At 38.6% G+C, this 22,411-nt stretch overlaps 1 protein-coding gene across 1 annotated transcript in view; it reads left to right on the top strand.

The window, feature by feature from the left end:
- The window catches only part of TPPP (tubulin polymerization promoting protein), a 63,141-nt gene that overhangs the window by 21,417 nt on the left and 19,313 nt on the right, over positions 1 to 22,411 (top strand). The window contains exon 3 of the mRNA XM_088168234.1: positions 21,107 to 21,260. Within this exon, the coding sequence (XP_088024360.1) occupies positions 21,107 to 21,260 (154 nt within the window). The remainder of the gene's footprint in view (positions 1 to 21,106; positions 21,261 to 22,411) is intronic.

Below are 22,411 nucleotides of genomic sequence, written 5' to 3'. Positions count from 1 at the left end.
TGTAAAGTTTAAGATCCTGAGAGAAATGATCAAGATTAACAACGGAATTACAAACCTGAATTTAAGAAGGGCAGATCTTGGCCTCTTCGTTTTCTCTCTGTAAACTGCCCTGGAGAACAGAGATGTCAGGAGAGCTGGTTGGTCTTCAAGGAAGCTTCATTGGAGCACAAGAACGTTTCATTCCCATGTGCAGGATGTTGCACAAGCATGGCAACAGGTTGCAAGAGACAACATGGAGCTTCTGACTGGGCTGGACCACGAGAAGGAGGAACACAAGAGACGGAAGCAGGGAGAGCCTTTGTGGGAGGAGTACAGCCCATGCATGAAGAAACAGAGTGAGGAGAGTTAAAGTTCAGGCCAATCAGCATAACCTCAGTCCCTGGGCAGGTTATGAAATAAATTCTTTAGGAAGTCCTTTCTCAACTCACAAAGGACAAAAAAGTGATTTGGAGCAATCAGAATGGATTTGCCAAGGACAGGTTATGCCTGATTGACCTCCTTGCTTTCTCTGATGAAATGGCTGACACTGTAGGTGAAGGGATGTAGTTAGTATACATCGATAGTGGAAGGACTTGACCCCAGTCACATCATCACCAAATTGATGAGGCATGGGCTGGAGAGTGGGCCAGCAGTCTGGGAGGCAGCTCTGGAGGTGGTGATGGTGTCAGTGTCATAGCTTAACCCCAGCTGGAAAATAAGCCCCATGGAGCCACTCTCTGTTTTCACTAACAGTAGGATGGGGAAGAGAATAAGAAGGATAAGAGTGAGAAAACTCATGGGTGGAGTAAAAACAGTTGAATAGGTAAAGCAAAAACCACTCACACATGCTAAGCAAACCAAGGAAGTAACTTAGCCCTTCCCGTGGGCAGGCAGATGTTCAGCCATCCCTAAAAAAGCAGAGCTCCATATGCAGAATAATGACTTCAAAAGACTATCCCTCTGCATATCCCCCACTTCCTCCTTCCCAATCCTTGTAGCTGAGCATGATGTCATATGATATGGAATACACCATGGGTCAGTTGGGGTTTGCTGTCCTGACTGAACCCCATCCCAACTCCCTGCATACCCCCAGCCACCTCGCTGGGGGAGCAGTAGGAGAAGCAGAAAAGGCCTTGAAGATGTTTCAGTGCTACTCAGCAATAGCAAAAGCATCTCTCTATTATCAACACTGTTTCCAGCGCAGATCCAACATACCACTTCATACTAGTCACTGTGAAGAAAATTAACTCTACTCCAGCCAAAACCAGCACAGATGGGGAAACTTCTGAAGGTGAGGTGGCAGCAGTGCTTGCAGTGAATGTGATTTGTGGCAGCAAGGAAGGGGAGCTACATCCTGGGCTACATGAGTCAGTGTGTGGTCAGCAGATCTGGGGAAGTGATCCTTCCTTTCAACTTGGACTTGTAAGGCTGTATTGGGAGTGCTGTGCCCAGTCTGGGGCTCCCCTGTGCAGGAAATAGATTAATACACTGGAACAGGCCTGGTGCAGGGCCACCAAGGTAGTCAGAGGGCTGGTTGTGGCACATGGTAATGTGGAATAAATACAAGTTTTCTTGTGCTCCTGTAAAGGCAGCAGAAATTAACTTCTTGTTCTGAAGTTAGAGTGGAAATTTTATAGGGGAAAAAAGTGAGTGTGTATGGATGTTACTTACTCTGAAAAGTAGACATGGGCTAGAAACCCTTCATCTCAGGTCAAGGATTAAGGTACTGTATATATGTTAGATAATTAGATATATAATTAGATATATTTAATCTGCCTATGTGTGTAAAACTAATAAAATAATTTAGATGTAGTCTGCTAGGAATGTGATGTTTGTGAATGGAAGTGTACTCTGTCTGATGTGGTGTTTATCATTCTTCAACCTTTTTGTTTGTCTTTCCTTAAAAAACACAACAGTGGATTGACTTGGAAGAGCCTAATTAATGTATTCTTTCTATTATGGAGATATTTAGGAGGACTCTTACGACTGAATTGGAACAAGTCTCATTAAAGACTGGACATTAAATCCTCACCAGGATTAGTTAAAATGGCATTACTTTCTGAGATTATTGAAGGGGAGTTACTTATTGTTTTCTATTGTATGGATGTGTCTGGAAACATGCTAAACCAAAGGAACACGAATGAAATACAAATTTTTTTTAAGCTTGATCTCTGTTTATGACTTTCTGCAGACTTTTAATACGTGTGCATGTATTCCCATAAACTTAAAACCAAAGTAAATACACTTTTGGTAGGGAGTTCTGGTACACAACCCCCCCACCTCTCCCCCCCCCAAAAAAAAGGGCAGACTTTCCCTTTGAAATTTTTTTCCATGTTACAGTCATTTTTTGTTTCTCATTTTTACAAAGGTTGTGGATATTACCAGCAGATCAATAATTTTGAAAACCTTGCTGAGACTATGAATGTTGGTGCTGATTCTGCAGGCTCCCAGAACATTGCAATTGCATAAAGAAATCTCCATGGCAACTTTTTCTAGGAAGATGTGCTGTTACATAGTGAAGTTTTATGGTTGGAGGAGCAAATGTGGGAAAGCATTCCGTTTCAGGGAGGAAAGCTGGCTGCAGGTGACAGTGGAGCCAGGAGTAGTGTGGCTAAGGTGTTGTACCTTTCTGGTGAGGAGTAACAAGAGCAGCTCCCCTCCTGCCTGTCACCCTTGTTTTTGGCAGCAATAAACACTCCCAGCACTGATTGCTGAAAAGACAGAGTCAGTTCCTCAGGCAGGCAGGGATTGTTTCTGTGCTATCTGGACATTTGTAATTCAGGAAAGAAAAGCAAACAGGAGCCCCTACTGCAGGGTTTTGCATCATTAAGGTTCTGCCTAAGCTGTGGAGCAGCTTTAAATCAAACCCAAATCTTTGTTGGTGATGGCAAGCGGTGGAAAATACCTTGAGGCAAAGTTGTTTGAGTGGAGCCAAGAGTTCATTGCGAAAGCGAGGGCACTGTTAAGGTCTGTTTTAAACGTGTGATATTCCTGAAGTCCAGGAGGTTTTCTCAGTGCATTTCCTTCGCAGGAATGGGTTCTGGAGAGCCTTTTTGGGGACGGTGCCGTGGTGTGTGCAGAGGCGCCCAGCACAGAGCTCCCGCAAGCTCGCCAGGGGCTGTGGTGCTGCAGAAGTGAGCCCTGAGCAGCTGCAGGAATGTGGTGCTGCCCTGCCCTGCTGGTGGAGCCCTTTGCTTTTGTGGCATTTGCTTGGGCTTTGAACTGTGAGCTTTGAAGAAGGGATGGAGATGTGTGCTGACAGAAAATGAGGAGCGCTACCTTGTCTGCAGTGAATGGTCTTTCCTCTTCTTTGCCTCAAGTTTGTTCTGGAAGGAAAAGTCTTGGAAGTGTGGGAATTCTACCAGTGTCACACTGTTACCTTATTTTCATGATTGTGGTACTAGCTTCACATGATGCTTCTAGCCTTTTGACACAGAAGTTAATTTTTTGGGGTCTTTTGAGTCCATAAAAATTCATACAGTTTTCCTGCTGCAAACAAGCCAAGCCAGTGCAGCTGCAGAGCTTTCAGTGGATATATTTTTCTTCAGCAAACTGCTATATACTTTTGTTACCTTATTTTCATGATTGTGGCACTAGAGTGCTCAGAACAGCAAGAAGTTTTTGAGTGGTCTTTTTCTAGGCAGAAATGTAGAAGACTGAAGAAAAAGATAAGCCACCACCATCATCTGGTGAGCAGGAGCTAGTACATCTGTTTGTGTCTGCTGACACAGGAGAGCATTGTACCACTTGGTGCCATTTGTGATCATGGGCATCAGCAGCTGCAGAACACTGGTGATCTTTGGCACCAGGCTGTGACTCTCATGACACATGACAGCACTTGCTTCATTGTCCAGATGTCTTGAGTCTTTATTATATGCCTTTCATTTGCAAATATTGTTTAAAAATGAAAATAAGCTAACAAATGCTTGTTGTACTGTCAATATGATTTTTAATGGTATGTAAAAGATGCAACTGATAGCTTTTAGATCATTGTAATTGTGTACAAGAGAAGTTATTTTTCTTGCAGTTAACAACAGATAATAAATACAGTGATACTGTAACACGATAATAGTTCATTACAGCACAACTGAAAAATTTGTGTGAGAAAACAAAATGTGTCTATGCTTATTATCTGGAATCTATCTCACTTATACAGGATCTCCAGATACACTCATGACAATTCCCCATATAGTACCAATTAACCCTGGATTTAGCTAATTTGTGCTGTTGAAAGTGTTTGTTAGTCTTTGTGGGTTAGTGTTTCTGAACAGAACTTGTGAATGGAACCGACAGAGCTGAGAATGGAGGGTTTATCTGACCCAGACCAGTGTGAGAGCAATACAGGAAGCTACTGATGGAGAGGATCATTGAGTAGAGGGTGGGCAGTTCTTATCATCATATGCAGTCTGTATTTCACAAAAAGGTGTTATGTTTGCTTCTGCTAGAACAAGCCTCCGTGGTATGGGCTGCCTTAGAAATGATGACTGTGGTATCTACCATCAGCTCTCCCATCATTTCCTCTGCACAGCAGCTACTGCTGCTGCACACTGAGATAGTTTATGTCACTAGGGGAATACAAGGAGCCCTATTTTGCTACTCCTGTATGGGCTGTCTTCCTGTGTTGCAGTTTGAAACAGGTAGTAAGTAACCCTTCTTCCAAATGTAGTCTGTTTACGTTTTCTCCCTGTCATGGATGCTGTATGGAAATAGATGCCTGGGGCATTTGTAATCCAAGTGGAGATCAGCATGTGTCAAACTGTTCGCATATTGCATGGTGCCAACAGAAGGTTTTGTAGGTTTCTAAGCAGTATGTATTGATTAGAGTTTTCAGCTCTACAAGAGGGTTTCTAGGGAGAATGTTTTATTTGGTTGTTTTGGCACCTTTTTAATTTTCGCCAAAAATCTTAACCGGTGAGCTGGTATTCTTAAAAGAGCCTATGAATAGGAAAAATAAGAAAAATTGAGTAATTTGGCATTTATAGGTTCTGTCTTTTTTTAGTCTAAAGAGCTTTATAGGTTGAGAGATAGGTTTCAAGTCTAACAGAACAATATGAGAAGGTACAGAAAGGTAGTTCTAGTAAAAGAAAATACCTCATACGGTAGCTGATAGCCACTCTATTAGATGATTGTCCTGTGTTTATCCAGAAATAAAAAATTTTAATTCTAGATGTCAGATGAAAATGGTAGTGAACTAACTGTCAATGAGATTTGAGCTCAGGACATTTTTAATGCCAATTATTAGAGATAATAAATGGTGTGAATGCATGTCTAGAATTGATGACTGTAATCTGATTAAATGTTTTTTGTTCCCAGTAAGTCCTGGTACTAGTTTGAAAAGAACAATGAAAAATATTTAATTTAATAGATCCTTTAGAGAGCCAGTGCATTTGCCATGTGTTTCAGCAGTTCTTCCTTTATTAAAAAAAACATAAATAGCATGATTTTTCCCAAGACTTTGTAGTAAAATCAAATAGGAATTATTTCCTTACCTTTACAGAAAAGCTGGAGCTCTGCTGTCCTCTTCCAGACAGGTTGCTTTTCTTTCATCACTTTACCTCAACCGGGAGTAATGGGAGAGCTGTACATTATACTGAAGTGGATGTTGTAGCTGGAAGATCTGTTGAACTAAAATGCACAGAACTAGTTTGATCCTTTTTTTTCAAGACAGACTGTGGCCTATTGGGACTCCTCTAACCAGATGGAGAAAGTTATAGAGAGAGTACTAGGCAGTTAAATAAGCTACTTGATTTTCCTGCTTCTGTGGATGAGCTCTGTGTGCTCATTTAACATTCTGGATTTGAGTCTGACTTGAAAATCCAGCTGACTGCAGCTTCAGTCAACATTGGCCATTTTGAACAAGTTTGATAATTCCTTTCCTGATATAGTTTTGTGTTCTTTGCCCAACGACACAGTATCTCATGGATGCTTGGAAGATTGTTCCCTTTACTTCCCTTTTAGATGCTACACTATGTCACCCAGTCATTGGCTTCCTTGTCTTCGAGTACTAATCTGTGAAAGCCATAGTCCAGGTGAGCAGTGAAGTGATGGTAACCTGAGGTAAACACCAGAGGTATATAAGAGCAATCAGACTTAAGGATTGTCTGTGGAGAACTGGGCTGCTTTAATGTTAGGGGCGTTGACTTGATGCTATCTAACATGACGTTTGCTCTTTTTGGAAGTTTTTCAATTCCGTATGTTAAAACTTTAAGATAAAGAAGATGATAAGATGTGCTTTCTGGAGACAGTTGCCCAAATAACTTAGGCCAAGTGTTGATTAGATTTCTGTATGTGCTTGCCCCAGGTGTCATCTGTTAATATTGAAAGAAGTCATTTGCTGAAGAGGACAGCTTCTGCAACATACATAGTGATTTTTAAAGGAGTTACAGTATTGACTGACCTCTCAACAGCATTGTTAATTGTCATATGCTGCTATTTTAAGAAAATGAAGCATATGGAGTGTGCGTGATTTGCATGTACTCAGAAGATTTCTGGCCAGAATTTCTGCTTGTCATCTTTGTTGAGCTTCATTTGAAAATCTGGAGGGTTTTTTGAGCTTTGAAGTGTCAGAGGATTTGGATTCTACTGCCTCTAAAGGGGTGGACACCCTATAAGTGCTGCAAGTTAGAAAGACATGAAGACTTAATAGTTTTTAAACTACATTAAATAACCATAAATACATTAATCAATAACTTAAGCTAGTTTAAATGACTACTTATATAAACATTCCTAATGTAGAGATTCTGTTATAAAAAAGACCCACATGTAAACCTGCAAAGATGTTTATCAGTTGTGTGTTTTCGGAGGTTTCACAGTAGACTTGCACAGGCTGGTACATGCAACACAAGACAGGGCTGAACTGTGTGTACATATGTGACATTATGTTAATCTATTGATTTTGTACCATCCTCTCTTCTTGCAAGAGCCAGTTTGCTGTGTGCTTTATAGGTTGTGAGGATATACATGACTTGATTATGAATGGCATCTACCCTACTGGTGGTGCTGATGCGGGGTGAGACCCTATGTGTTGAGTTAGATCCCATGGAAAGTCATCAGTGGTCCTCATTCAGAAGATTTTGTACCACAAGTAAGTTAGTATATACCTGGAAAGTAAGACAGTTTTCTGACATGCATTGGAATAAGAGCACGAAAATCTAATACTAATTGCACTGTTAACTATCCACTATTTAGAAAACTTGTCCTTCTATACAAGACATTGTGGGAATAGATCGTTGAATATTCTTGCACCAGCATGTCAGTGGACGACAATTTGGAACAATATTTTGTTGCTTCTGCTGGTAAAATCAAAGGCTTTGAAGAAAACAGTTTCAGAGTTGATATAGTAATCCAGGAAAAATGGACATGAAGCTTCATTTTCTGAATGTAAGTAACTGAGAGTTGCTGGAGATTGCTAGTGTAAGAATGTACTAATTTGTGTTTGTAGATGGAAATACCCTTTTGTATAAAGCAAAAATCAGGAGGGCTACAAATCTTACCCAGTATTGACTCTATACCTTCCTTCAGTTGGTGTTGGTCTAAATAAGTCACAGATTTCCAAAAGAGTATATGCTTGCTCTTTTATAGTCTCCTCTCTGCTTTCACAATTCATTCCAGCATCTTAGGGTCTTCACAATTGTTCCTTATCATTTTGGTTTGTGATGACAATGTCTGCAGCTATATAGGTAAACCTCCATTTATTGTAAACTTTTGCATGTTTTGAATAGAGAAGTGCTATGTAAATGAGAGAATATCTGTATTGGTATCAACTGTCATAATTTTCTGCCTTTCTTTTGGATTGGTTTCAGATGCACATGAGTCAGCGCTATAAAGACTGATACACAGATCTTTAATCCAGGGGAGGTGATAGATGCCCACAGAGAACTTGGTCACTCTCTGTTTATAGCTTTCACAAAGTGCCAAGATGTTACTGGCATGGACTGTTCTGCAGATTCTGTGGCACAACTGAGAGTTCCATTTGAAAAATGTGTTCCCTGCTCTGGACACAGAGAGTGGATCAGTCTCTCTCACTCAAGGAGTCAAAATGGCTTTTTTCTGAAACTGGATGTACCTTTATTGTAACTGTTTGTTTAGCAGGTTTTCTCTTTCTCTAGAGTTGGGGTCTTTTTGTCAGGAGATGAATAAAACTCTGTGCTTTTCCTATGTTGAATTATTGTGGTCTTTGAGCCCACAGGCATGCCCTAATTACTTGTGAGGTGTATTGAGGCTTCCTACAGTTGTTCTTGGTTATGATGAGTAGGGGGATCTTCATTCAAGCTGAGGATTGCATTGTCAATTGCAGCAACCTTGTGCTGAGACGAAAAGTGCCTAGAGATTGCTCTTGAGGTGTACAAAGTAAGTGTCAGATACATTAGCTATTTTTCCCTAAGCTGTGCAAAGGTAGATATCTATTTCCTCAAGATAAGGTGAGGAGAAATGATAAAGGCATAGCAGAAGAACTTATTAAAGAATATTCTCTGCATTGGCAATAGCAGACACAGAATTGGTTTGTGGATCTGTAGAGGAAACGAGGCGCTGTCATGTGTTAGTGTTGCAGGGGTTTTGCTGCTTATAATTTAGCTTTAATATTTCTCATCTGCATTTTGTAAAAATAATATTGTTCTCTTCAAGTGGATGCCTCTTCAAATACTCTCCTACTCTCATTTGTAAACTGTTTGAGAAACTGTTTTGGCCAGTCTACCTATTCTTCTGTCTTGGTTTTTTGTTTTTAAAATGAGAATGCTGCCAATGCAGACAATTGCATCTCTAATTGCTGTTTCAGAAGACATGAAGATTAGAAGGACGTGGGGAGCAGGACATCATTGTGAATGTTCTCATTTTAACATAGAGTGAAATATCCTTTGCAAGAAACAGACGTAGAATGGGAAATTCTCCAAGACTGGGGACTGTATATTTAGACTTTGCTGTGGCCATCCAATTTTCCCTTTCATATGGTAAGGCAATCTTCCAGTAGGGGAGAATTATGGAGTTTCATCATTATTTCTATTATATTTATTGTTTTCTTTGAAAGAGAAAATGTCTGGTTTCTGCTCTGTGCATAACTGCAGTCTGGATTCTTCTTTCTTGAAGGTCATGATTTGGTCCTTGGCTGTCGATTATGGCAAACAGTTCTGTGGCCTTCTCTGCATATGACTTATGGATATGGACTAATACTGTAGTTAGTTTCTCTTTTTTCACTTGGTGTGTCATTCTTGATTTCACACCTTTCTATCTCCAGCCATGGTCAATGACTCTTACACACTGAGATCATGCTGGCGTCAGTTAACGCTGGCTGTCTATTTTTAATGCTGCCACCTTCTCATATTGCCAGTAAAAAATGTTAGCATATATACATACATCCGTGTTTTCTCTCTGTCATCAGGATCACTGAAACAACCTCTCCCACGTACTTTTTTACTTAGAGAGTTCACTATCACTGAGCTGTCACTGGGTTCAGAAATTGCTTTTGTGGTTAGATGTGATTTTACATGGAAAACAATCCAACTCTGAAATCCTTTGAAAAACTGGAATGGTGCTGTTGTAAAATCATATGACAATGATACTTCCTTATTGAGATAATCTCGTAAAAATCTTGCTTTTGAATTCTGTGTAATTAAACTCTAAAGGAAAATTTCACCTTCGATTAGGGAACTGCTGCTCTGGCTTCCATAGTTGCATTTTGTAAGCAATGAGTTGCTTACTGCTGAGCTTGTCTACTGAGCTGGATGCAGTTCCCAAATACATGAAGATGTGATGCTTTGCTTAAATTATGTTTCAGAAATAACTATGCAAAACTATTTTTGAAAAATATATATAGTATTTCTTATGTATAGTATTAAATGGTATTGTACCTTTCTCACAAAAAATTCACCGAAAACCAGTCTGCAACTGGAGATATTTACTTGGAGGGTAGGGAGGAATGTCCTGCAGCTCCATTACCTCAGCTATCAGACACTATCAGACGGTGCTTTCTGAATTTCTTGGCCAGGAAATACAAATAAACTTGCTGTATCCTGGTGCAGTGTGGTGATTAACAAACAGCTGCCATGCCTGAACAGTAGAGTAATATGCTCTTTATAAATTCAGGGTTGTGTTATTCATCTCTTTTCATTCATTTTTCTTGTCATCAGCCAGGGACTTTTCTTCATATTGATCAATGTAATTTCTGAGTTAGGATGGCAGTTTTGTCAGAGGCCTCACTGAAACAGTGATCCAAACATCTTTCTCCATAGGAACAAGCAGTAAAATGTTCAAGTTGTACTTCTGGTTTTACTTGAGCTTCATAATGATTTAAGAGCATGTCCCCATGATACTCACCTTTTGCCTTGCAACCATTTTGCATTGTGCTTTGCACGCTGCTCTGATCTGGATTGGCTCAATGTAGGAAAAATGGCAAAAAAATTTGGTAACTATAAAATTCCTGTCTGGGAATTAAAAATCCCTCATAATATTAGACATTGTAAGGATACACAACTATAGTTTTTGCTGAAACATCACAATATCTGAGGAGGAAAACAAGAAAGAAATTCCTGGAAAGTCAGTAGCACATAAAAGTAGGGTTTTTGTTTTAATGTAATTTTAAGGAAAAACTGAGAGGAGAAGAATTTTTGATTAATATGTTGCTAGACAGAAGCTTGGGTGCTCACTGTTGTTCCACAATAAAGGGTTGGATTCAGTTATTATTCTGTCCCTTGTGCAATGGTTTACTTTCGAAGTCCAGTTCAGTTCTTAATGAAAGCATAATTTAAGCTCTAATATCTTGAGACTTAAGGAGTTAAGATCTTACTATGTCCAGTCCTATTCAATAATGCCATCGTTCTTTGTCCTGAGTTTGAATTTTCTCTAAATTGAGTCTGATGTCATACCATGTAACCATTCAATATCTAGTTCTTAGATATGAAGATTTTCTATTCTGGATCTCATTAATAAAAGCAACATTCTTACGTAACTCAGTTTTGTATTGTAAAAATTCTGCTATTTTTTCCCCTGTCAAATGTCATGTCCTGTTCTTGGTTGACTGGTCTCAACAAAAAGGATGATGTCTTCCCTGAATGTGGACTCAGTCAAAACATTGATACTGTATGTAGAGAGCAAGCAGTAAGGAAGACTATTGGTTACCAAAAGCCTGAGGGTGCTAACATGAAAGTTCATCAGGTTGTGTCTCTTTTCCTATCTCTGAGTGCCATGTATTTATATTCAGGTTAGTAATATAAATGAAGTCCTGAAAAATAGCTAGTAATCTGAAAGTTGTCCTTGAGAATATTTTTCTAGTCTTACTTATGAACAGTTTTGTATAGTTTATATGGATTAACTGCTTGGGATCAAATGCATTCACTTCTGCTTAGAGGATGTTTGGTCATGCAGTGTTGGCCTTACTCATGGTCACGACTTGTAGCAACGTTCTAAAACAGTGTTTGCATTGGTTATGGTTTCATTATACTTTGATTGGTCTCATTTTTAATCAAATATTTTCACACTAGGTGTAAAACGAAGAGAATCAAAATAAACCCAAATGCTGGTTTGTTTTTTAGTTCTGGGACATGAATGAGACATGGGATTGCTAATGAGCTGTAGAAGGATCTGAGTTGTCAGGCAGTGTGTTCATGTGCACTGTTTTAACTGGTGGAGAAAGTACAGGTGATGTTAGTTCTTTGCCCTGTCCTCTCAGCTGTAAAGCCTTTGCCCTAAGCCCCTGCACTTCAACAGCAGAAAGAGCTTTTGAAACTACAGTGGTTGTATCAGTTTTTTCAGCTCTCTGAAGATAAAATGGTAAATATTATTATATGAAAATAGCTTCTTACCTCTAACTTGTATGGTAAGCTCAGCCTGGGGAAGACTGACATATGAAGTGATTAGCTATTAAGAATGCTTAGTAAATCTTCAACTCTTCTTAACTGCTTTAATTTATTTATTTGAGGCTGACTTAATGGGCACTATGACATCGTCCTCTTGGATTTTTGTCTTTTGGATGTGCTAGCAGTGTCTCTGGCTGCTGTGTGCTCTATTGGGTTATTATGCTGTGATTAGTTTCTGCTCCCTTCCCTTATGGTCTGTGTGTATGCCTAGCCTAGTGCATATCCTTAAGATGACAAGAACCAAAGAGACCAGCTAATAAATTGAGCTTTCTAGAGAAGAAACCAGCATATATGCCAGAAGCCTGATTTTGAGGCATTGTCTTTCTGCTTCAGCACTAGTTTTACCACTACCATTTGTGTCTAAGACCTGTCTGCAGCCTCTTTTTTGAATTGCTTCTAATTTCCTACATCTTTCTGTACCTTGGCTAATATTCCTGCTAGTTTCACTCACCTCTGCCATGTCCTTTAATGTCCTTACTTCCACCCAAATCGTACTGTCAAAGAGTATCAATCACCCAAGGGATGTATTTCTATGTTACTAAGCAACATTATCTGCAAGTTGTATGTCATTTATTGGATTCTTTCACAGGAGTAGACAGCATTCTAAGGAGTGATAAAATTATTGTCTTCTATCTATTGTGTGTGTAGTTTTTACATTCTTTGGGTAGAGTTCACAGGATTGGCAACCAGAAGATGAATATCTCTCTTCCATGACAAGGAGAAGCTGAAGTACGCTCAGACTACTTGGTATTACATGTTTTTGTCTTTTTCCAAGCTCTGGTCCATGCCTGTCATGCCAAATACACTTGCAAACTCCCTTAATGTAAGTTGGGGCATATGCTTTCTTCAGGCTTCACAGAGTTTTCCTAATACTTCTTCTTATCAGTAGCTAACCATTACATGAATCTTCATTATTAAATATTCAAATCTAAGTTTTTATTCTCTTAAACTGAAGAATACCCCAAACAAAAGTGAAATAATTGGATTCTGTTACTCTGTTTAGTTAACTCAGTCTTTTCCTCTAAGCCATATATAGCTATAGGACCTACTGTCTGCTTGGACTTTCTCTTTTCCTCATCCTCTGTAAATCCCATTTAATCTCTTTAACCCCTTTAACTCATTCTGGGATTTACTTTCTTTTGGAAGCTTTTCCTTAGTGATGCTTTTGCCAAATCATATTCTTTCCCTTTCATTCCCTTCCCAATACTATTTCATCTGATAGGCTCATAGCTGTTGGGTTTGTCTTTTTTGAATTTCAGATTTTATTTTAAAGGAAACAAGATTTCACCATGAGTGAAGCAAATAGGAAGCGCATAGGATAGAAAAAAAAGTCAAGAGGAGAGGTGTGTTAAGTATCAGAAAATAGAGTTTTCATAAGAGAAGCCTAAAATATTTAAGTTGCAATGAAGTCTAATCAACTGCTGGTTTAGTCAGCTGTTGATGTCCTCTTGCTGAAGATTTTTACAGCTTAGCAGCTGTCCCAGTTTCAGACACTTAGGAGAAACTGGGCATACTCTGTTTTATCCTTGCTCATTAATGAGACAAAAAGCCCCTGGACACAAAACTGACCATTCCAGGTTCTGTTCCTGAGTGAATGTTCTGAGGTGTTCTGCCCTTGTGGCCCACTCCCAGAGAGGTTTCTATAAGTCATGACTATTTGCAGTGGTATAGTGAGAGAATTTTGTATTGCATTTTGTATTCTCCTTGTCTTCTTTTTCTTTCTTAGAAAACTGATAATGGCATTCCCTTGTGGTCATGGGATATATGAAGCCATCTAGTCCAGCTGCTATATTGTGACATGGCCAAGATGCTATCTATCTTAGAGAGATTAATTGTGAAGGTCATCTGGATGTTGTGAAGGTCATCTGGATATCTTCGTTGTCAGTCATACTCTTCCCGTCAAAAGAATCCACTTGTGGTAAATAGCATTCAAAGCTGCCTGTGTTCCAGAAGTGACCACTACTTTAGCTGAAGATCTCTGTTGTAGCTTCTTCCTAGGATCACTTTTTGGAAAATATCTTCTATGCCTCTTTCCTCGCAATTTGCCAAATTACTCCTGCTTGCATCAATATACAGGTGTCTAATTTCAGTATCCCAGTTTTACCCATTAATTGGGAGAAGTCTGATGTGAGGTGATACCTGAAGTTTTGTTACCTTAATTTTGTTTTTTTAACCATATCTCTTTAGAGCTGTTTGTTAGTGCAGTGCAAATACCCAATAGTACTAAAGTAGCTTTCTTTGCTTGCTCATCTGTCTTCAGCTGTATTTTTAAAATATATACACAAGCCTGTGCTTTGGGTTAATCATACATTGTTCAATTTTATCCAAGAAAATGTTCCTTTTTTCATTTTTAAGGTTTTTTTCATACTGTATATCTGAGGGGATTTTTATCCTGTTCTTGACTGATACATAGCAAAAAGCAGACCTTCACAGGATATCTTCAGTACTCCATTAGATTGCAAGGTTCTACCAGCCTGGTAGCTACCTAGGGATCTACCCTTAGTTTGGGACTTCTTGGCTATGAGTTGTCATGCTGATAGCCTGCAGAAATTCTGAGCTGTGTAAGAAAGGAGAAAGTGAAAATAGTAAACCACAAAAAGAAAAACCACCAGCCTTGCAGCATAATTTGCTTCTTGGCTAAACAGCCTTGGACTTTGTGTGGTGATAACATTACAGTAGTTGGTCTTGCAAAAAAAAAAAAATACATCTGTTAGATGAGTGCTGTGTTTTGCAGAGACAGGTACAAACCTATGCTGCTTCAAGGAGTTTGAATTTGAATTTGTCTGTGGTACCAGAGGTCAAGGTGTGCAGTACAAATACCACTATCAATTATTATCAACAAAGATTATGTTTATACACCACATCCTGAAGACTTGGTGTTTTTACAAGTAGCAAGGAAGAGAATGTGTCCATTCTACTAAGCAAAGAGGGGTGAATGCTCTGGGCCATAACAGTAATAATAATAAAGTTGCTGCTATAAAGTGATAAATAGGAAAAATCTTTGTATGAAAATCAATAAATTTCAGCTGCAGTGAGTTTTTAGTATGGCCTGTTAGGGTAAAAGAGAAACTGCTAAAATTTGAAGTCAGGGCTGAATGTCATTAGGAGATATGCCTTTGGTTAGCCCTTAGGATAAAACGCCTGACTAATGGTCTTGTTCTCAGTGATGATGCCTTTATATGATTAATTTGAATAATTTTCAATGTTTACTTCTGATAATTTAGAAATATTTCTTGGTATTAGTTAGCAGTTGCCTACATAGATGTGGGAGCAATAGTGGCGAATCAGAAATAGCCTGATCAGGCTTGTTGTGCCAGTATGTCAGAAACTGTGACAAATAAGCTGCTCCTGCCTTCTCTTGCCATCCTGGTCCTTCATTCTGTTTTCTGAATGAATGAGACTACCTTGGGAAGGAAATAAATATAGGAAGTACCCAAAGTCCTGGTCTAATTTACAAGAAAAGATGCTGTTGAGTTTTACTTGACTGCTCAGTAGATAGACACCCAAGTCCCTGGTGAATTTAAAATTACAAACAAAACTCCTTCTGATAGAGTTTATGCAAAAACATTTGTTGGGCTCCCATTTCTAGTTATGGTGTTTTTAGAGCTTGTCAGACTTGCTATACTTCTTAGACTATAGATGACAATTTCCACAGCAGAACAGTCCTGGTTATTGTATCCTGCTGCAATCCTCTCTGACATGCTAACAAAAACAGAAGCTTCTTTCAGTAATTCTGCATCTTCTTTCCTATCTTCAGTATAAGAAAATAGAGAAGTGATGGGAATTTGGGATGACTTGGTAGCTTGTAGATTACAGCAGACCTATTAAGTTGTAGACTTTGTTGTATTAACACTGAACTGTTGTAGTGCTGTGGAGATAAAATCTCTAATACACTTCAAGGATTTTGTGTATTGGGTAAATGGAGTGTAATTGTGTAGCTTTTCAGCTGAAATTGTGGACAACTGTTAATCCAAATAGTATTGAAGTCCACAGTATCCATTTGCAACAGTACACTTTGACATTTAAGAAGTCAGGGCACTGTTAGTAGTAATATTTGCGAATGAAAACTGCATCACTTGCTGTTCCAATCTACTTTGGACCAATGTTTGATGCTTTGCACAGAACTGATGCTTTTATATAGGTGAACTTGGGCTCCCAAGAGCAAACTGAGGATTTCAAACTTCAGTTCAGAATCTCCCAATATGTAGTGGCCACATGTGGAGAGACATATCAAGGAAGAGGAAGTGATGGGGAGCTTCCTAAAATTCTTCTGAGTATGTTCATCCTGTTCCCGAATGTAGGCATAGATACAGGAGGCTGTCATTATTGTACCATGGACATGGTTTCTGCCACTGAAGGATGATGCATTAGAGTAATTCTGTTTGTTGTAAGAAGCAAAGCTTAAAATAGAATGGTATGTAAGAATGTATCCTTTCTAAACATAAAGGTGTCTTTGTGTCATAATGAAGTATGGGGCTTTAAAAAATTTTATTATTAATGTCCCTCATATATTTTGTTCTTTTTCATTGAGGTGGCCAACCTTATGGCACCTAGTTTTGTAAAAACCTTTTTCCCCTCCTACCTTCCCTTGTTTTTTGCTCTTTTCCATTTTGTTTTATTTTCTGGTCAGTTTTAATTTTCATTTTGATGCCTTAATTTTTTAATTTTATTTTTTCTAGCGTACGGTTTTTTTATCTTCTTTCTATACTAACTCTCTGGAATGCTAAACCTAAGAGATGAGTGTTAAGAGCTGAGTGATCACCCTTGGCATACTTAATTGTAGACAAGTTGTTTGAACTTGTAACACTTGGAAAATGGAAGTGAATATATTTGTTTTGTTATTCCCATGGAAACGAGATATTTATAATGAGCTTCTAAAAACAAGTTACAAATATACACAAAAGCTGACTCTTTGTAGCAGTTGCTTAATAGAAAGGAATTAGTTTTTTTGGGGGCTTATGGGTTGGGGTTTTTTCCTAAATTAAGGAGGTCTGAAAAGCTGGTATAAGGAAGGGATTTCCTGAATGTGAACAGGGCATTAAAAATGGTGAAAATAAACTAGGACTATAACAGCCTTGTGTGTTATGCTGAGTTCACAGTATTATAAATCTTCATACAGTTTGGGTTGGAGGGAACCTTTTACATGTCATCTAGGTAAACACCACCACCTCGCCCGTCCCCCAGTGAGCAGGGACATACTGCATGAGATCAGGTTGCTCATAGCCCCATCCAGCCTGACCAGGGATGGGCCATTTACCACTTCTCTGGACAACCTCTTGCAGTGTTTCACCACTCTCCTAAAAATGTTTTCCTTGTATCTGGTCTGAATCTGCCCTGTTTTACTTTACCTTCATTACCTTGTCCTATCACAACAACTCTCCTAAAAATCCTGCCCCCATCCTTCCTTGCAGCCCCCTGAAAGCTGCAGTAGGGTCTCCTGGAGCCATGTCTCCACCAGACTGGACCCCAAATCTCCCAACTTTTCTTCATGGTGGAGGTGTTCCTTCTCTCTGATCAGCTCTGTGGCCCTCCTCTGGAGGCTCTCCAACAGCTTGATTGCTTTCCTGTGCTGGGGACCCCAGAGCTGGATGCAGTGTTCCAAGTGGGCTCTCACCAGAGCAGAGGGGCAGAGTCCCCTCCCTCACCCTGCTCCCACTGCTTTTGGTGCAGCCCAGGATACAGTTGTTGGTTTTTTGGGCTGGGAGTGCATGTTGCTGGCTTATATCCAATTTTCCACCTAATAGTACTCACAAGCCATTTTCCCTAGGGTGTTTTTGTGGGCCTGGATTGGAGAGAGTATAAATCAAGGTTTATTGAAAGACTTCTTCTCTATCATTTCTACCTACTCAGTCCGTGGTCTCCTATACATTCAACCCATGACTGTACAGACAGAGGGGAGGGGACCATGCTTTCTCGTTAGTAATTATGATGACAGGAACTGCTCAGAGCTCTTGGAGACTTGTCTAGAGACAGGACTGGTGTAGGACTGCTGCTTGGTAATTTAGATGCTGGTACATGGCATACATGTACCATACCTCACATACCAGAAGTGTAAGAACATGTTGTGTTCCTAGGGTTTTCCACAAGACTTGATACATGTTGCAGCTGTAGAGTTTTGCAGTTAATTATGATGCTTTACAAGTGGATTTGATAGTATTGTAATAGATGGTGGAGCAAGAGGGGATATTCTTGGAGTGTAGAAAAAGATAAAAAATTTCAAAATTAAAGCTGTTTTATTTAGAAAACTTGGAATATAGTTGTAAAAATTCCTTCACTCCCTATCCTATTTTTAACATCACTCCAGTTAATGTTTACTGGTAAAGAATATCAGCTGCAATGCACTCTTGTTTCTCTTTTGGGGTCCAGCTGCAGTACTACATTGGTCCTATATGTGTCCAGTTTGTGGTTATACCTTAAGCTGAAGGGGAAAAATCCACTTATTTCCTTGCCCCATGTAAGTGACAGGGAAAATCCAAATGTGAGAGGTAGGTATACCTGTGGCTTAGACCAAATGTTCTTTGTTCCTCTTGGCAGCCATACTTACGTATTTTTCCTTTTAATTCACACAAAAAAGTTATGCTCTTCTATTTAATAAGTATGCAACCAAAAATTCTCCATGTGTTAATAAAACCTTGGGATCAGTTCATTTGTTTAGAGTGTGATGCTAATAGCGACAAGGTCGTGGGTTTGATCGTTAAGAGTTGAAGTCGATGACTTGGGGACTTGTGGGTCCCTTCCAGCACAGAATATTTAGTGAAAAATAAACCAGTCAACATGAATTTCTGCTGGTTTTGCTGAAAGTGATCATTCTCTTTCCCATTGTGATGATCCTGACTGATGATCCAAGCTAAACCTATGTCCTACAGAAAACTGCCTTTGGCAAGGCCTGTATGCTAGACCTGGCTGTGAGTCTGTAGAGAATTTAGGGCTTTAGGGTGTTGTTATGATGAAGCCTTGCAGTGATTGACAGTGCTTTCTTTTTCTAAATGAGAGACAAAACAAAGTGAAGTATTGACCTCTTACACTACTTAAAAGTTCTTGGACATGTTTCATCAGAAGAGGGATGTTAATCCTATTAATGAGAATCCTGGAGAAATTCCAGGTAATTAATTGCAGTTTATTCCACCTGTCTTTCTGATTAATGAAATGCTGGATTATATTCTTTATTTCTACTGTCATGATGTTCTTTTACCAGCTAATTCTGTGAGATATTCCAGCACATGCTTTACCTAAAGCAGAGAAGTAGTTGCAAACAGCAGTGTTTGGCCAAAAAACACACAAAGTTTATTTTGTGGGGGCTGCTGACATTTGCTACATAGGTTGGGCTGCATTGAAATAAAGAATGCTAGTAATGAACGATTATGTAAAGGGTTCCCTTAATGTTGAATTTTGTGGCGAATAACCAATTTCTCTTTGTTTTAAAAGCCTGGGATAAAATTTCATTTTTGTTTAGTTAGTTGAAGTAGAAGGTACTTCCTCACTGTTGGTTGCTAAACCAGAAATCTCATTTCCCCTTTTCATTAGCAGAGACATCCCCCAGCTGAGAGGTATTTGACCCTGAAGGTGTCTAAGAGAAGATTAAAGATAAATCCATGACATATAGCTGAATTTCTCTTCACAAAGAAGGTCTTTTTGACACTTGAATTAAAATTAGATTTCCATGTACTGTTTTTATAGCCCAAGATTTTTGTTGCTGGTTCACACTTTGTCTGTCCTAGCATCTATTGTTTATTCCTGTATAAACAGCTGTCTCTGTTGAAAGGACTGGTCTGTGTTGTGTGGTGGTGCTTGGTTATTTTTTTCCCTGATTTGCTTGAAATGTTCTCTAAATTGACATAAAAAGAAATGCTCAAGCAGCAAACAAAACTTGTGTAGTAGCATGTTTCCCAGCAACATGGACTCTGAAATATTACTTCAACTTTGAGAGTTTTTTAATGTTGTAAACATCTGCTTTTGAAGATGGTACTATTTAAGATTATATCAGCATAAGTATCAAAACATCTTTTTGAAAATGGTTCTATGTGATCTGCTAAATTTTAGTTCAGAATATATGGCTAAATTTTGGGATCTAAATTCTTATTCAAAATATCAGAGAATCTGTAGTTTACTAATACAGGTAAAGATGTGGTTTGTGTCTGCTGCAATTCATAACAAGTAAAAATAGTTGGTTTTTGTTTAATGGTGAGTAAACTCACTAATGCTCTTGCTTCATACCTGAATTTTTAAATGAGGAGCACTAAAACTAGGTTAATATTAGGGGACTGAGTGGGGCAGTGCATACTCTGCCATATTGTCTCCTGCCTAAACTGAATATTTTAAAATGCTAGAAAATAGACATGCATTAACCTTCTTTTGGTTAAACACGTCACTGTAGTGAATGCTTTGTAACTGTTCTATCAACTGAAACCTTTGGTGTGATGGACCAGAAAAGATCTGCAGGAATGACAGTATAAACTGGTGTTTGGAAAGTGTGAATTTCCCATTCACACCACACACTTGTATAGCAAAATCCTTTCAAATAAAAGTAAATGGGAATAATTTACTAATGTTGAAAATATGGTCTTCCTATTACTGAAAACTACAGCAAGTATTCAGCTTCTAATTTCTGGGAGGTTTATGAGTTTGCCAGACTACTATATTGTGTTTTCTGTTACCTTTAAAAGTTTTTTGAAGATAATGGTCTACGAAGGAAAGCAGGTATTGAATTTAAATATGTCATTTAAAAACTTGTCTGTCTTCAGTTGAGGAGGAATTTCAAGTTTTTGAATGCTTTTCAATAGTTTGCTTTACGCTTTTGCTTTACACAAAGTACATAATAGAATAATTCCTAATTTATTTGTGACTAAATAGTGACTTATAAATAATAACCAGTTATTCAAAGAAGAATAAAAAATAGTAAATAAAAAGATTCACCCAAGATGCTTCAATTCTTGTCTTAAAGAACTTGTCTAAAGCACATGCAGGCAACCAAATGAGACTGTATTTAATTTGGTGAGCTGCAGGCATTTTGACAGTGGACCCAGTCCCTTTATTTCCTCTTTATTATTGAACATTCATCAAGGGAAGTCTATAAAGTGCTATTCTACTGAGGTACATATAAAAATAAAGTTATACTCCTGGGATATGTTTCATTTGACACCATAAATGGGCTGCATGGGCCTTCCTGTTCTGTTGCAGTTTTCTGTTGTTCACTGTGGTAAACTGAAACCATTCTGCTATTCTTGAAATGCTTTTTGTGCTCTCTTATAATTTCTTTCAATTGCTGTGTGTTTCAACAGGGGAAAGTCTGTAAGAACTATTACTTTTGAGCAGTTTAAGGAAGCTCTTCAAGAACTCTCCAAGAAGCGGTTTAAAGGCAAAAGTGATGAGGAAGCACTTCAAGAAATGTATAAACTAATTGAAGGAAAAGGCCCAGGTTTAACTGGAGTAACGGTATGTTACTGATCTCATGGACAGATTGTTTCTACCTGTCCTTTGTTCTACTGCAGTGTTGTTATGTTCACAGCTTCCCTCTACAATCCACAAATCCAATTTCTCTGTGAGCCCAAAGGCAGCAATTGCTAAGCAGAATGGGAGCAAAGACTTGGCAACAGCTGAGTACTGCACTGCTGTGTGTTCTTGTGTGGCACTGTCATTGCTCCTGCTAGGAATTATACTACCACCTAGTAACACCTCAGGAATATCCTGAGCTTTTGTGTATGCTTAGAACAATGAAATGTTCATGAATAGTGGTGTATCCAAATCAAAAAGAGTAGAATGACATTAGAGCCTCAATCAAAAGTTGTAAGATGTTTTGTGAAATACCAAAAAGCAAAGGCATCTTAAAATACATTTAATTACACCATGTGAATCCCAAAACACTGGAAATCTGGGAATAATTATTATGTTGTCCGGTCTTTGTTTCTGGTTTGTTCCAAGTTTGTCAGAGCTATAATGTTCTTTCTTTTTAATTTTAAAATACTGGTATTAAGCTTTATGTGTGAAAAGGAAGCTATAAAGCATACGGTGCATAAGCTTGGTTGTCCTTTTAGATGCCCAGGCTAGGCACACTTTTATCCAGTATTTTAGGAGATACTAGAGTGTTTACCATCAGCCTGAATAGTTCTGTCGTTTAATTAATCTGCCTAAAATCTGTGATCCTCCTGAATTTTGCCTGTAAAGCTGTGAATGAAAATACAGGCTTTTCAGAAACTGGTTCTCTGCAAATGATCAGTGTAAATATCAAGTGGAAAGATCTCTTCTGAGTTGTAAAACAAGTCACCTTTTTACAAGATTTTATTTTATTACTCTTCTACTCTCATTTAAAACAACTGGTAATTGTGATACAGACTTAAAATATTGAACCTTACTTTTTGTTCTTCACTTACCTTCATAAATAGAATAACTTCATCTGTTCGGGGATTCTTACTTCAAGTTGTATCCATTCTTCTAGGCCTCACTCCTGATTCCATTTTTGGTACTTCAGCAGGCAGACAATGAAATGATCAGTGTCTGCTAATCAGGGAACAGTCTCTTCCTGTGTGGAGGACATGGATGGGAGAGCCTTGCAGATGCAAAGTAATATCATATAAGTTGTGCAGAGG

Source organism: Sturnus vulgaris, chromosome 1 (assembly GCF_052056855.1).
Source record: "Sturnus vulgaris isolate bStuVul1 chromosome 1, bStuVul1.hap1, whole genome shotgun sequence".
NCBI lineage: Eukaryota > Metazoa > Chordata > Aves > Passeriformes > Sturnidae > Sturnus > Sturnus vulgaris.
This window is presented reverse-complemented; position numbering and strand designations above follow the sequence as displayed.